The following is an 11,115-nucleotide window of genomic DNA, read 5'->3' as shown; positions in this document are numbered from 1 at the left end:
TACGGGACTGAGCATAATACATTGGGCGGATACAGCCCTGCGTACGGGACTGAGCATAATACACTGGCTGGATACAGCCTCACGTATGGGACGGAGAATAATACACTGGCCTGATACAGCCTCACGTACGGGACCGAGCATAATACATTGGGCGGATACAGCCCTGCGTACGGGACTGAGCATAATACACTGGCTGGATACAGCCTCACGTACGGGACGGAGAATAATACATTGGGTGGATACAACCTCACGTACGGGACTGAGCATAATACATTGGGCGGATACAGCCCTGCATACGTGGCTGAGAATAAAACACTGGCTGGATGCAGCACAGACCACATGACGGAGCATAATACACTGCGTGGATACAGCCCTGTGTATGGGGCTGAACATAATATACTGGATGAATACAGCCCAGTGCATGTGGTATAGAGGCAGACAGTTATCACCGGAGCTGTGGATCAACCCAGACAAGATGTACACCATGTTCTCCCACCACTGTGACTGTTCACCTATGTATTGTGGGCACCACCACCATGGTCACTCCTATTCCATGTCATCCTCAATGGTAACAACTGCAATCATTGTTGTTCACTAGATGATCCTGTTTATTATAGTTTTCGACTTAAACTTCGGTCATGCCTTTTTGTGTCACGTGATCGAAACACTGAATACCAGCCGCCCAGTATTTTATCCTCGCAGACGAGAGCTTCACGAGAAGGACATAATGTATAAGCAATCATACATTCTAGTCTATACGTTTTCGTCCTCGCCACTATCCTCGCCACTATAGTTAGACCCGGCATCGGAATAGACATCATACTCCTCGAAATCCTCTTCTGCTGCGAGCTCTTCCTCCTCGGCTTCGCCATCCGCCAGCGATTCTCGCGTATCGGCATACTCTAACTCCTCTGTATCGTCTATAGAGCCGCTGCCGGGCATCTGTCCGGGCATCTGAAGCAAAGTTGTGAAGTCGTTGACGTCCACAGACATCGACGTTACCGCAACGCACGGCATCCCTCCTATGCGTCGCCGCTGTTTCGTCGTGAGCCATCCCGGATGGGTCAAATCGTTGGATGTTGGCCACTTGTGGATCCAATCCTGCCCAAGTTTGGCGGCATCGAGCACCGGTTTCCATTGTACAACGAACGTACATAGAAGCCCGCGGTGGATTGCCGCTTGTCGGTGAGCATAGGAACTTAGCCCCCGCGCAAGTCGATCGTCAACACCTGCGCGGAGACCAATCCGTTTCTCCCACCATGCAGCCCTATAGCTGAGTCCTTCGAGTACCCGCCGCATCTCTTCCACAAGTAGGACAACCTCCTCATCGCAGCGTCGAACGCGTGCTCGCTGATGAGCCCACTCATGAAGTTCGTGGAGGTCTGAGGTGATGTCGTCGTCGATGACTTCAGTCCGTGCATCAGCCGTGTTGGGTCCCTGGCCACCGTATCGCGTAGGCGCAGATTTCGGGCGGACATGCCAGATCCACGACTCGATGTAGTTGCGGTGACCCTCTGTCGAGTTCAGTTCGCGACCAGGGCCCTTGATGTCGCTCGTCAATAGTGGTCGAAGCCGCAAGTTCCAGGCGCCATTGGGATTGAGTAATGTGAGCGCATCGTAACACGCACGATATCCCTCGGCGGCACGGTCGATTCTCTTCTTCAAGCTGTCGAGGGTGGCCCGGTTACGTGTTGCGTGTCGAAGGCCCTTGCCCGTTGGGTTGATTCGGTAGCGTCGGAGAAGAGCATGGAATGACCGCAGGTTGATACGGATTGTGCGAAGATAGTCATCGGCCTTAGCTTCGCGCAGCGCAAGCTCCTTGTCTGCGACCCCTTGTAGGAAGTCGGTTCCGGTGCATGTTGCGCTCGGGTCACTGGGCTGGTCGGCGGCTGCAGTGGCTCGCAGACGAAGAATATGCGAGGGGAAATAAATATCGATGTCTTCGGGCTCAAGATGCTTGTTGCACTTGAGATAAGCCTCTCGGGCCTTGGTACAGCTCGGCATGTATACATCCTGCACGGCGTACATCTCTTCAAGAGCCTGGCGAAGGGCTGTGCGGCGTTCCCGAAGTGCGGCCATTGCGTGGTCGGAAGATGCGTTCTTTTCAGACTTGCACTCGGCTCGGATGATTCGTCTGCAAAAAGCCGTCAGCAAGGGTTCACCTAGAGAGAAATGGAAACGCACTGTCGCTCCTCCAATATGAGCAAGTTGCGGATCATTGTGGATGCCGTGACCTTATGTAACGACCGAGTGCCTTCCTTCACTGCGTGGTCCTCTTCTTCTGCAAGGCGGCGTCGAACTTGCGCGAAAGTGAGGGCTACGGAAACCGGGTGAGCCGTAAACGTCAGAACATAATACTGACACTCACTGTCTTCAACCTCTTCAAATGGGTTCGGTTTAGTATGATCGGCCTCCCAGGCCTCGACGATGCTTGTCCATTTCTGGACGAGGGCGGGAGGATACGTGTCGCACTTTGCGTCGAAGATCTGTTGGTGAACTTCTTGCTGTACAAGCGTCCTGCGAAGAGCAAGCCGCAGGCTTTTGCCTACGTGACATGCTATTAGCGCACGATAAAAGCGGATAATTTGAATGCCCACCGAAGCCAACGATCTTACGGAAGTTCCACCAGCCCCAATGATCGTCGAGTGTCGCATGCCGCGCGTTTGTTGCCATTTCTCGGGTACTTGTCGCGACGGCGCCGATATGCGCCCATTCTTGTTCGATCGTCTCCCCGTGTGTATGAGCAACCCATCTATTGACATTGAAGCTATATCTTGTCTGACATCTCGCTCCGTGCCCTTTGATATGAAGATTGGGTATGAAAAAGCGGATGACAATGCTGGCAAGTGCGGCAAAGGATGGCGGGAAGGCAGCCTCGAATCGTCGTCGGAGATTCACGGACCACTTGCAGGCTATGTCGTACGATACAACCAATCGTGAGACAATGCCTGCGACCAGCAATGTGGTCCAGAACAAGAAGTCCATTGACGTGTAACTGGACTTCGTGAGAAAATACTTGTGATCCGAGATTGCGATCTCTTACCGTTCTCCCTTCTGTAGGTCTGCCACACCGCACGGCATAACCAGTCCATGACGAGCGCACTTGGCCGCTCCAACACCAGACACAGCATAGAACTTGCTGCTGTTTTTGGTGTTCATCTGAGTGATTGCATTGAACGTTGTATCGCACGCAGCAACATCCTATGGGAAATCAGGGCAAAACCAGGGGTGTCAATGACAGAACGGACCCACCTCTTCCTCTTCGGTGACGGAGCTGACGTGCTTTCGGTAATCATCGGCATTGACGAAGTACGCATTGCCGGTGCCAAGGTCAGGGTCCTCTTCGATGTTACGCGTCTTCTGCTTCAAACGGAAGCACGCATCCAGCGAGATGAATTGGTCGTACTTCCACCTGAATACTGTATCAGCTAATGTCCAATGCCAAAGGTAACATATGAGATATGTACTTCTCCTCGTCGGGCAGAGATGCATAGTCAGCGGGGATATTGACGCCGGCGATAGGGCATGCCAAGCACCTCAATGCAAGTTCGCCCTTCTTTGTCCCCGAGATACCCGTCGGATCATGAGCACGACCCCCTCGCTTGAGCATCATGAGATGCGCCCATTGACGCGTAGCTAACGTCGCTTCGTGGTAGCGGAACTACTTTTGTGTAAGAAAGAGAGAACGCGGAGTTGCTTGCTAGGCTTACTATAGGAGGCATTAGGCCGGCGTTATTCGTGTGGTTCACCACACTGGAGTAGTAGTCATGGAGGGTTATTTTGCCTTGCAGTGTTAGATGATGGAAGTCGTCAAGGAATCGAAAGGTGAACGCGGTTTGAGGGCGTGATACCGAGGCTGGATACCATCGACATTCGAGCAGCTGCTCGCGGTGAGGTTGGTGCCCGAGACAGGCGCAGAAGAGCACATTGACAGGGTGATAGCCGTTCGCGTCAAACACGACGAAGTCCTTAGGTCCCTGCTCCGGGTTGGTGCAAGCTGACCCGTTGACGTGGCCTAATTGCACCCTCAATCCGAGAGCTGCGAGCGTCTCTGGCCAGAAATGCCGCCTATTCCATACCTGATTCCGGATGAACACGATGGCAAGAAACTGAAGACGGTCGGAATACGGCCTACCTCAATCCTATGCAGAGGATGTAACCGATGCATATTCACAATACACAAGCGGCAGAGCATGACACCACTATGGCAATCATGGCATCGATACACGCCCGGATGGTCGATCTTCGTGCAGTTCGTACATGGTGCTACATCCGGCATAGGTAACGCCTCGTGTCGACACACAGCATCAAGAAAGGACTCCCGGTGAGGCAGCCAGAGCTTCATCCGAAACTACGGATTGCGAAGAACCTGACATCAGAACGATGAGTGAAAGCGACAAGGAGCACTAATCACGCACTCCGATGGTCTTCTTCGTCCTCGTGAGGCGAATCCTCTTGCGAGGCGGGTGAGAAGATGTTGACTGTTCGTCCAAGATGTCAAAGTCGTCGGAAGCCAGTGGACCTTCGATTGGCATAGACTGCGAAGCCTCAGAAGTTGACTCTGGTGATGGAGGCTCAGGATCGTGTTCGCGTTTCAAGCTTCGCATTGCGCCAGCCACACGTCCTCGGGAGATAATCTGCAGGGGATATCGGAGTCTGCAATGCGTGAGCGAAGCCATGACTTACGTGCATTGAGGTTGTTTCGATCGTTTCGCTGTTTTTGCTGGCACCGCCGCCGAACCTAAATCGAGCGAGAGGGCTTCTCCCTCTCTTTTTACTTGATTTCCGGGTACTGCTGCGCGTCATCTTACGCTGTCTTCAAGTAATGGATATCCAGTAATCATGAGCACGACCGGGGACAGGCAAGTCGCTGGCAAGAGTAGATGCATGCACGTGATGCTGATGCATGCACGATCTTGCCCTTCTCAGTTCGCTCAACTGTTTATCGCCTGAGTGAAGATCGGTGAGTGCTGAGGGGAGGAATAAGGTTGGATATCGTGTCTAATCTAAGCTGTAGCTGGGCTTAGATGCAAACGATGGGTATTCATGCTGCGATAAGACAGGCCTTGATTGAAGTTGTCCGCACAGTGCCGTCAACTGGTTGCCGCTGCATGCCTTTGAATCACACAAGGGCATGTGCAATGAGAGCCGGTGTCGTAGAAATGTAGACACGGATGATAAAGAATAATTGAAATGCCATCATATTACAGAATTTGCGCTGAGAGTGCCCGAGTCTCTCCTCGACCTCTGAGTGAAAGCATACGATACCGGTGCGTATTCCAATGGTTATCGGCTATGACGCCGTAGCGTATTCCAATAGTTATCAACTATGACGCCGTATTGTATACACTGTGTTCGTATTCCGGTATGCTGGTTGAGCGTATTGACTTCACAACAACTGGTGATCGATCATTGGCAAACGTTGACATTCCAGGAAGCGGCACCGACCAACTGCCCAATCATGGACAACACTCCTCCGCTGTGCGATATGTCTGCCATATATCCTGTTCCATAGCCTATTCTGAACCTCAAATAGAACTAACATCTTTGCTCAGTGTATCTGGTACCGGAACGCGAGAATAGGCAATACACAAGTATCTACATGTAGTATGTTCCTTATCATAGGACATCTGAATGTCCTCTCCGTGTTCGCCTTTCCGGGTCCTCGTTACCACACTGCACATATACGTAAGAACGGCATGAAAATCGTACTTTATTGCGTGGAACTCGGACGCGATACATCAAGTAAATCTAATATGGAACCTCGCGGACTTTACCCTCCCTCCAAGTTTGCAGGAATACGTCGTGTGCATCCTCGAGCGTGCGGTAGCCCTGGTAAGCATTGTCAGGGCATCCAATGACGTAGTGCTTGGCTTCATTCCTACAATGATAATCAGTACTTGAAACTCTATCGTTCATTTCAAATTTTAGCATACCAGTTGGCGAAGACGCCGACCTCGCGTCCGACAGTGACGGTGATGTATTTTTTACCGCGAATATGGCCTGGCCGAGGGTAGTGGTAGTAAAGGACTCCGTGATTAGGTGCATCTGACCGCGATGTGCCAATGTTCCGCAGCGGCGGCACTGCAGGTACGGACCGACGAGATGATGCACGGGAAGACGAGCTCCCAGACGAGCTTGATCCGGTAGGAATGGTGTCAAACGTTCCATAAGACGAGCTGGGCGTGGAGGGGGGCGGTGCATAATTGTCCGAACACGGTGTCTGTTCCGTATATGGCGGTGGCGCATCTCTGCTCAAGCCTAGGTTGCGGGCAGTAACGGGGATGGAAGACGTGTTGTGCACAACATTAGCGCCGAGTGCCAGTCCATGAGCAACGCTGGGCACACTCCTGACGCGGCTGCGCGATGACCCCGGTGTGCTGAAGCGAGGCACCTGCATGGACGAAGGGTCGCGCTGGGAAGTTGGAGTGCCACATGGGGATGCGATAGCCGATGGGAAAGCAGGGGGACGGGGAGTGTTCGAGAACCGTGTAAGGGCTTCTCTAGCAACTGGCGCCCTTGTCCGAGGGCGTACAGGGGAGACGGGCGCGCTGCGGGAGTTAGCCGATTCAAAGGTACGCAAACGTTCGGTGGTCAGCCTGTGGGAGCTGGAGTGACCTGTGTTGCGAAGAGCCACATGCGCGGCACGGCGAGAAGTGAGATCCTCGGATATGGTACCCGAATTTGATGTGGCAGGCATCATTTCGCAGCGCAGCCGTGCCAAATCTTCCGCGTCAGAGTCGGAGTCAATATCGGATGAGGGTGTTTGTTGAGTCGGCAACGCCTCCTGCGCTGTTAACAATCATGAGGACGATAGGATCAGTGTAGCGCGAGGAGACTTACCGAGCCTCATGCGGTCCAAAGTGGCAACTAGACCCTCAACATGAACAGCGAGTTCGTCCATCAACATTGCACTTTGATGTCCCGGAGGCGACGCTGCCTGTACGATCGTTAGAAACGAGCGTTCATAAATTAGTAGGCATACCTCTCTGCGCCTGTTATGGACCATACGGTGCCAGTTGACAAGAAGGTGGGCGAGAGATGTTGGACAGGACGAGAGCTTATTGTGTGGGTGTGGAAGGAGGGAAGGGGGAAGATTGGACTGCAAATGTTTGGTATATGTGACAGCAATACGGCCGCTGGATTTCGTAAGAAATCACGCTTCGTGTTCATGATCGCGATCAAAGTTCTTTGCTCACCGGAGATCTGAGCCGATCAGAATTTTAGACGCGAAAGGTGTTGAGCGCACGGCGCAACCTGAAACAAAAAAATTAACAGCTGAACATTAGCGCAAATATTCCGCGTCTCCGGCTAGCAACACCACTTAGCTCGTCACCGGTATTGGCGTCGCTCGGATTGTCATCGAATGTTGTGGAAAGAGCTGCCGCAACGGCTGCAGAGTTTATAAGGCAGAGGACTTTGTCAAGGTATGTCTGGACTCACTAGCGACTCCGTACACAAGCTCAAACTCTGCGCTTTGCATTTCTTGCCGATTCCTTGCCGTACCATGGGACGAAAGAGCTGGGCCGACGACGATATATCCCGGTTTTTGACGAAGTTCTTGGAGCCTTTCAAGAACATTCGACGTTCTATGCCCCCTGGACAACTTCGTCGCGAGGCCGTCGCTGATTTCTGGCTCGACCTATTTGCCCAGTACTTCAGAGAGTTTCCTGTGGAGCCTACAGCAAATGAGTTAGCTTCGTGCGATGGCGACCTTCGCAAGGCGTTTGCGCTGAGCTCTGTGGTTGAGCGTACTGCCAAGGAACAGAAGGTGAGTTGAGTACTGCAGAATCTTTAGCGTATTCAACACTGACAACCACCATACGTTAGCGCGTCAAGAGCTGGATGAACTATCGCTCGAAGGGCATACCTGGCGGTACTGGTCGTCCACGCGTCCTTGACCTCTCCTCGAGTACGAAGAAGACACGGAAGGCTCCTCAGCTCTGGCAAGCCTTGTCGCGCGTCAAGCTCAATGACTGGCGCGACGAGTATACGGCCGACTACAAGAAGTACACCGAAGAGAAGTTGGAGAAGCTCGAGACACCGGTCAAGTCCTTTGTCTACCTACAGCGGTGGATGTCGGAGCGCCTGAAGCACCTCGACGCCGAGACAGTGAAGCTAGTCCGCGAGTATCGAGAGCATGGCTACCTTGAAGACGACGATGACGGTCCGGACGAAGATGATAGCCCAGAGCTGAACCATGCGAGGAAGATACAAGAGTGAGTTAACACATTCGACGCGTCGTTCCTCCCACTCATCTTTACAGCGCACTCAACAACCTTCCTCATACTTTGCGAGTCGCGCTCGAAAGTCTTGAGCAACAAACTGGATGGCATTTTTTTATCATCAGTGGAGGGCCGTATCCGAGTAGAGGAGGGGAGTTGGGTACGCTATCGTGAGTTGGCTTACATCTTGCCTCGTCGCTAGATTAACTGAAATTTGCTGCAGTCTCAGCGTCGGCAAGACCATTCAGGGTGCAAAGTTCGAAAACCACTGCCCAGGCTTTCAGTCGAACGTCGTTGACCAATTCCGCAAGTTCGTAGAACAATCGTACAGTCAGTCCTCGTATAACCTGTCCGCAATCGACTCGTACTCATTCTTTGACACAGCTGCAAAGGAATGCGCGGCCTTATCTCTTGAATCATCGGTCAAGCAGGAGCCAGATAGCAACGCGTCACTTGAAGTCTCGAACCCCGGCAAAGTCATAATCATCGACGACGACGACGACGACGACACCAGCGAAGATGGCAAACGCAACTCTGTTGCCACGAAGGCCTCCAGCACGACTCAGCATCTTGAACCTCGCCCTGTCGCTGAGAAGGTCCCCACTCAGGCGAATGCCGAAACGTCGGGGGGCATGGAGTCACCCATCCCTGAGAAGGCACCTATTGAGACTGCAAAGGTCCCCGCTCAGACGAGTGGGGAACCATCCAGGGCCATGAAATCGCCCATCCCGGAGAAGGCATCTGCAGAGACGACATCACCACCATCTTCTCCGCAACAGGATCTCCCGAGTTCGCCAACGTCAGCGACCCCTTCCACTGCGCGGTCCATTAGCCCCCCCCCTCCTACGCAGCAGCCATGCCCTGGCTCCACGTCGCCAACTCCTCCCTCGTTGCAGCCCGAGGACGTTGACCAGGACTTGGCTACAGCATCGACCCATCCTGTCGCTTGGTTCAAAGATTCCATCAAATATCTTCTCGCGCTCAATGACGGGAAGTCGAACGCCTTCCACGAACTTCTCATGGCGTACATTCGTTTCGAAATCAGTTGTGACGACTTCAACTCTACGGTGAGCATTGTGTTGATCCCGGTTTCTATTGTCATTGACCGTCGCCGGTGTGTAGGCAGTACTTAATGCTGCGGGACAACCCAAGGCCGTGAGTCACTGGGTCTCCCGTGCCCGCAAGCTGGCAAAGCCATCCCCCATTGGGGGGAGCGCTACGCATCTTGACCAGTGGTTGCGCTGGTGGGGAAACTTGCAACCCAATTGGCGCGACACTGAGGCCTGGCCTTTCCCTCGCGAAGTCCCTGGCAGCGACCCTGTCGTCTGGCCGGAGCGGAAGCCTGGGAAGAACGGGATCTATATGGCCGTTCTTTGTCTCGCCTGGTGCCTTACCACCTCTGACCCACTTCCCCCGGACTTTGACGCAGCGTGTGACGACGTCAAGTGGATGCTTGAGCTGTTCAAGTCGGAGTCCGCGCTTCAGTCCCCGGGCGTGAACGACGATGCTGGTGCTGCGACTGGCACAAAACGCAAGTCCGCACTTCAATCCAAGTATGTGTGTTTCCTCTTGTGCCTATCACCTGTCTTCAACTGATGTCCTTCAGGCGCCCTCGAAAGGTCCAGAAGAAGAGTAACATTGCGAAGTAGACTAGTCTACATAGTTCGGGCTCGTAATAGTCCCATTAATAAGTCTAACATATGCCTATTACTTCGTCGCATGTTACCTGAGTAGAAATAGTTCAACGGTGCCGCCTTAATATTCAGCGGGTCGAGGATACGCGCACATGGACATACTCGATTTGGAAAGTATCACGTGACATAACTCGTACACGAACATTGCGAATTCCGGACACAATCACAGAAAAACCTACAGTTGCATAGCAAAAGAGCACGAAGGTAGTGAGGAAACTACTATTTGAAGTGACTATATGCTTTGAGTCAGAATTGAGTGAGAGACCAGTCTTGCAAGTGGACAACACAAATACAAGCTTTGTTATTGTCATTGGTAAGTGTTTATGACAGATAACATAAGCAGGCAATAGGAACAACCACGGTGGTGGTGCCCACAATGCATAGGTAGACTATAGGAACAGCCATGGTGGTGGGAGAACATGGTGTACATCTTGTCTGGGTTGATCCACAGCTCCGGTGATAACTGTCTGCCTCTATACCACATGCACTGGGCTGTATTCATCCAGTATATTATGTTCAGCCCCATACACAGGGCTGTATCCACGCAGTGTATTATGCTCCGTCATGTGGTCTGTGCTGCATCCAGCCAGTGTTTTATTCTCAGCCACGTATGCAGGGCTGTATCCACACAGTGTATTATGCTCCGTCATGTGGTCTGTGCTGCATCCAGCCAGTGTTTTATTCTCAGCCACGTACGCAGGGCTGTATCGGCCCAATGTATTATGCTCAGTCCCGTACGTGAGGTTGTATCCACCCAATGTATTATTCTCCGTCCCGTACGTGAGGCTGTATCCAGCCAGTGTATTATGCTCAGTCCCGTACGCAGGGCTGTATCCGCCCAATGTATTATGCTCAGTCCCGTATGTGAGGCTGTATCCACCCAATGTATTATGCTCAGTCCCGTACGTGAGGCTGTATCCACCCAGTGTATTATGGTCAGCCACGTACGCAGGGCTGTATCCACCCAGTGTATTATGCTCTGTCACGTATGCAGGGCTGTATCCGCCCAATGTATTATGCTCAGTCCCGTACGTGAGGTTGTATCCACCCAATGTATTATTCTCCGTCCCGTACGTGAGGCTGTATCCAGCCAGTGTATTATGCTCAGTCCCGTACGCAGGGCTGTATCCCGCCCAATGTATTTATGCTCAGTCCCGTACGTGAGGCTGTATCAGCCAGTGTATTATGCTCAGTCC

The 11,115-nt window shown here is 52.6% G+C and overlaps 4 protein-coding genes across 4 annotated transcripts; 1 reads left to right on the top strand and 3 right to left on the bottom strand.

Moving 5' to 3' along the window:
- Nucleotides 1–753: 753 nt before the first annotated feature.
- Nucleotides 754–4,607, bottom strand: PUNSTDRAFT_133452 (uncharacterized protein; the record flags this gene model as incomplete). Its single annotated transcript, XM_007382881.1, has 9 exons — nt 754–2,134; nt 2,185–2,317; nt 2,369–2,545; nt 2,598–2,995; nt 3,044–3,201; nt 3,253–3,412; nt 3,468–3,661; nt 3,711–4,079; nt 4,419–4,607. 9 exons carry the CDS (start codon nt 4,605–4,607, stop codon nt 754–756), a joined length of 3,159 nt encoding a protein of 1,052 aa, XP_007382943.1.
- A 1,144-nt stretch (nt 4,608–5,751) lies between these two features.
- On the bottom strand, nt 5,752–6,910 carry PUNSTDRAFT_133451 (uncharacterized protein; the record flags this gene model as incomplete). Its single annotated transcript, XM_007382880.1, has 3 exons — nt 5,752–5,881; nt 5,937–6,792; nt 6,844–6,910. The coding sequence occupies 3 exons, from the start codon at nt 6,908–6,910 to the stop codon at nt 5,752–5,754; spliced, it is 1,053 nt and encodes a 350-aa protein (XP_007382942.1).
- A 597-nt stretch (nt 6,911–7,507) lies between these two features.
- On the top strand, nt 7,508–9,874 carry PUNSTDRAFT_133450 (uncharacterized protein; the record flags this gene model as incomplete). The annotated part of the gene is made up of 7 exons (XM_007382879.1): nt 7,508–7,771; nt 7,831–8,219; nt 8,267–8,395; nt 8,449–8,555; nt 8,610–9,292; nt 9,348–9,778; nt 9,832–9,874. 7 exons carry the CDS (start codon nt 7,508–7,510, stop codon nt 9,872–9,874), a joined length of 2,046 nt encoding a protein of 681 aa, XP_007382941.1.
- A 518-nt stretch (nt 9,875–10,392) lies between these two features.
- Nucleotides 10,393–11,031, bottom strand: PUNSTDRAFT_66040 (uncharacterized protein; the record flags this gene model as incomplete). The annotated part of the gene is made up of 1 exon (XM_007382878.1): nt 10,393–11,031. A coding segment is annotated over one exon (639 nt), but the record flags the coding sequence as incomplete, so codon positions are not given.
- Nucleotides 11,032–11,115: the final 84 nt, after the last annotated feature.

Source organism: Punctularia strigosozonata (assembly GCF_000264995.1).
Source record: "Punctularia strigosozonata HHB-11173 SS5 unplaced genomic scaffold PUNSTscaffold_5, whole genome shotgun sequence".
NCBI classification, from domain to species: domain Eukaryota; kingdom Fungi; phylum Basidiomycota; class Agaricomycetes; order Corticiales; family Punctulariaceae; genus Punctularia; species Punctularia strigosozonata.
This window is presented reverse-complemented; position numbering and strand designations above follow the sequence as displayed.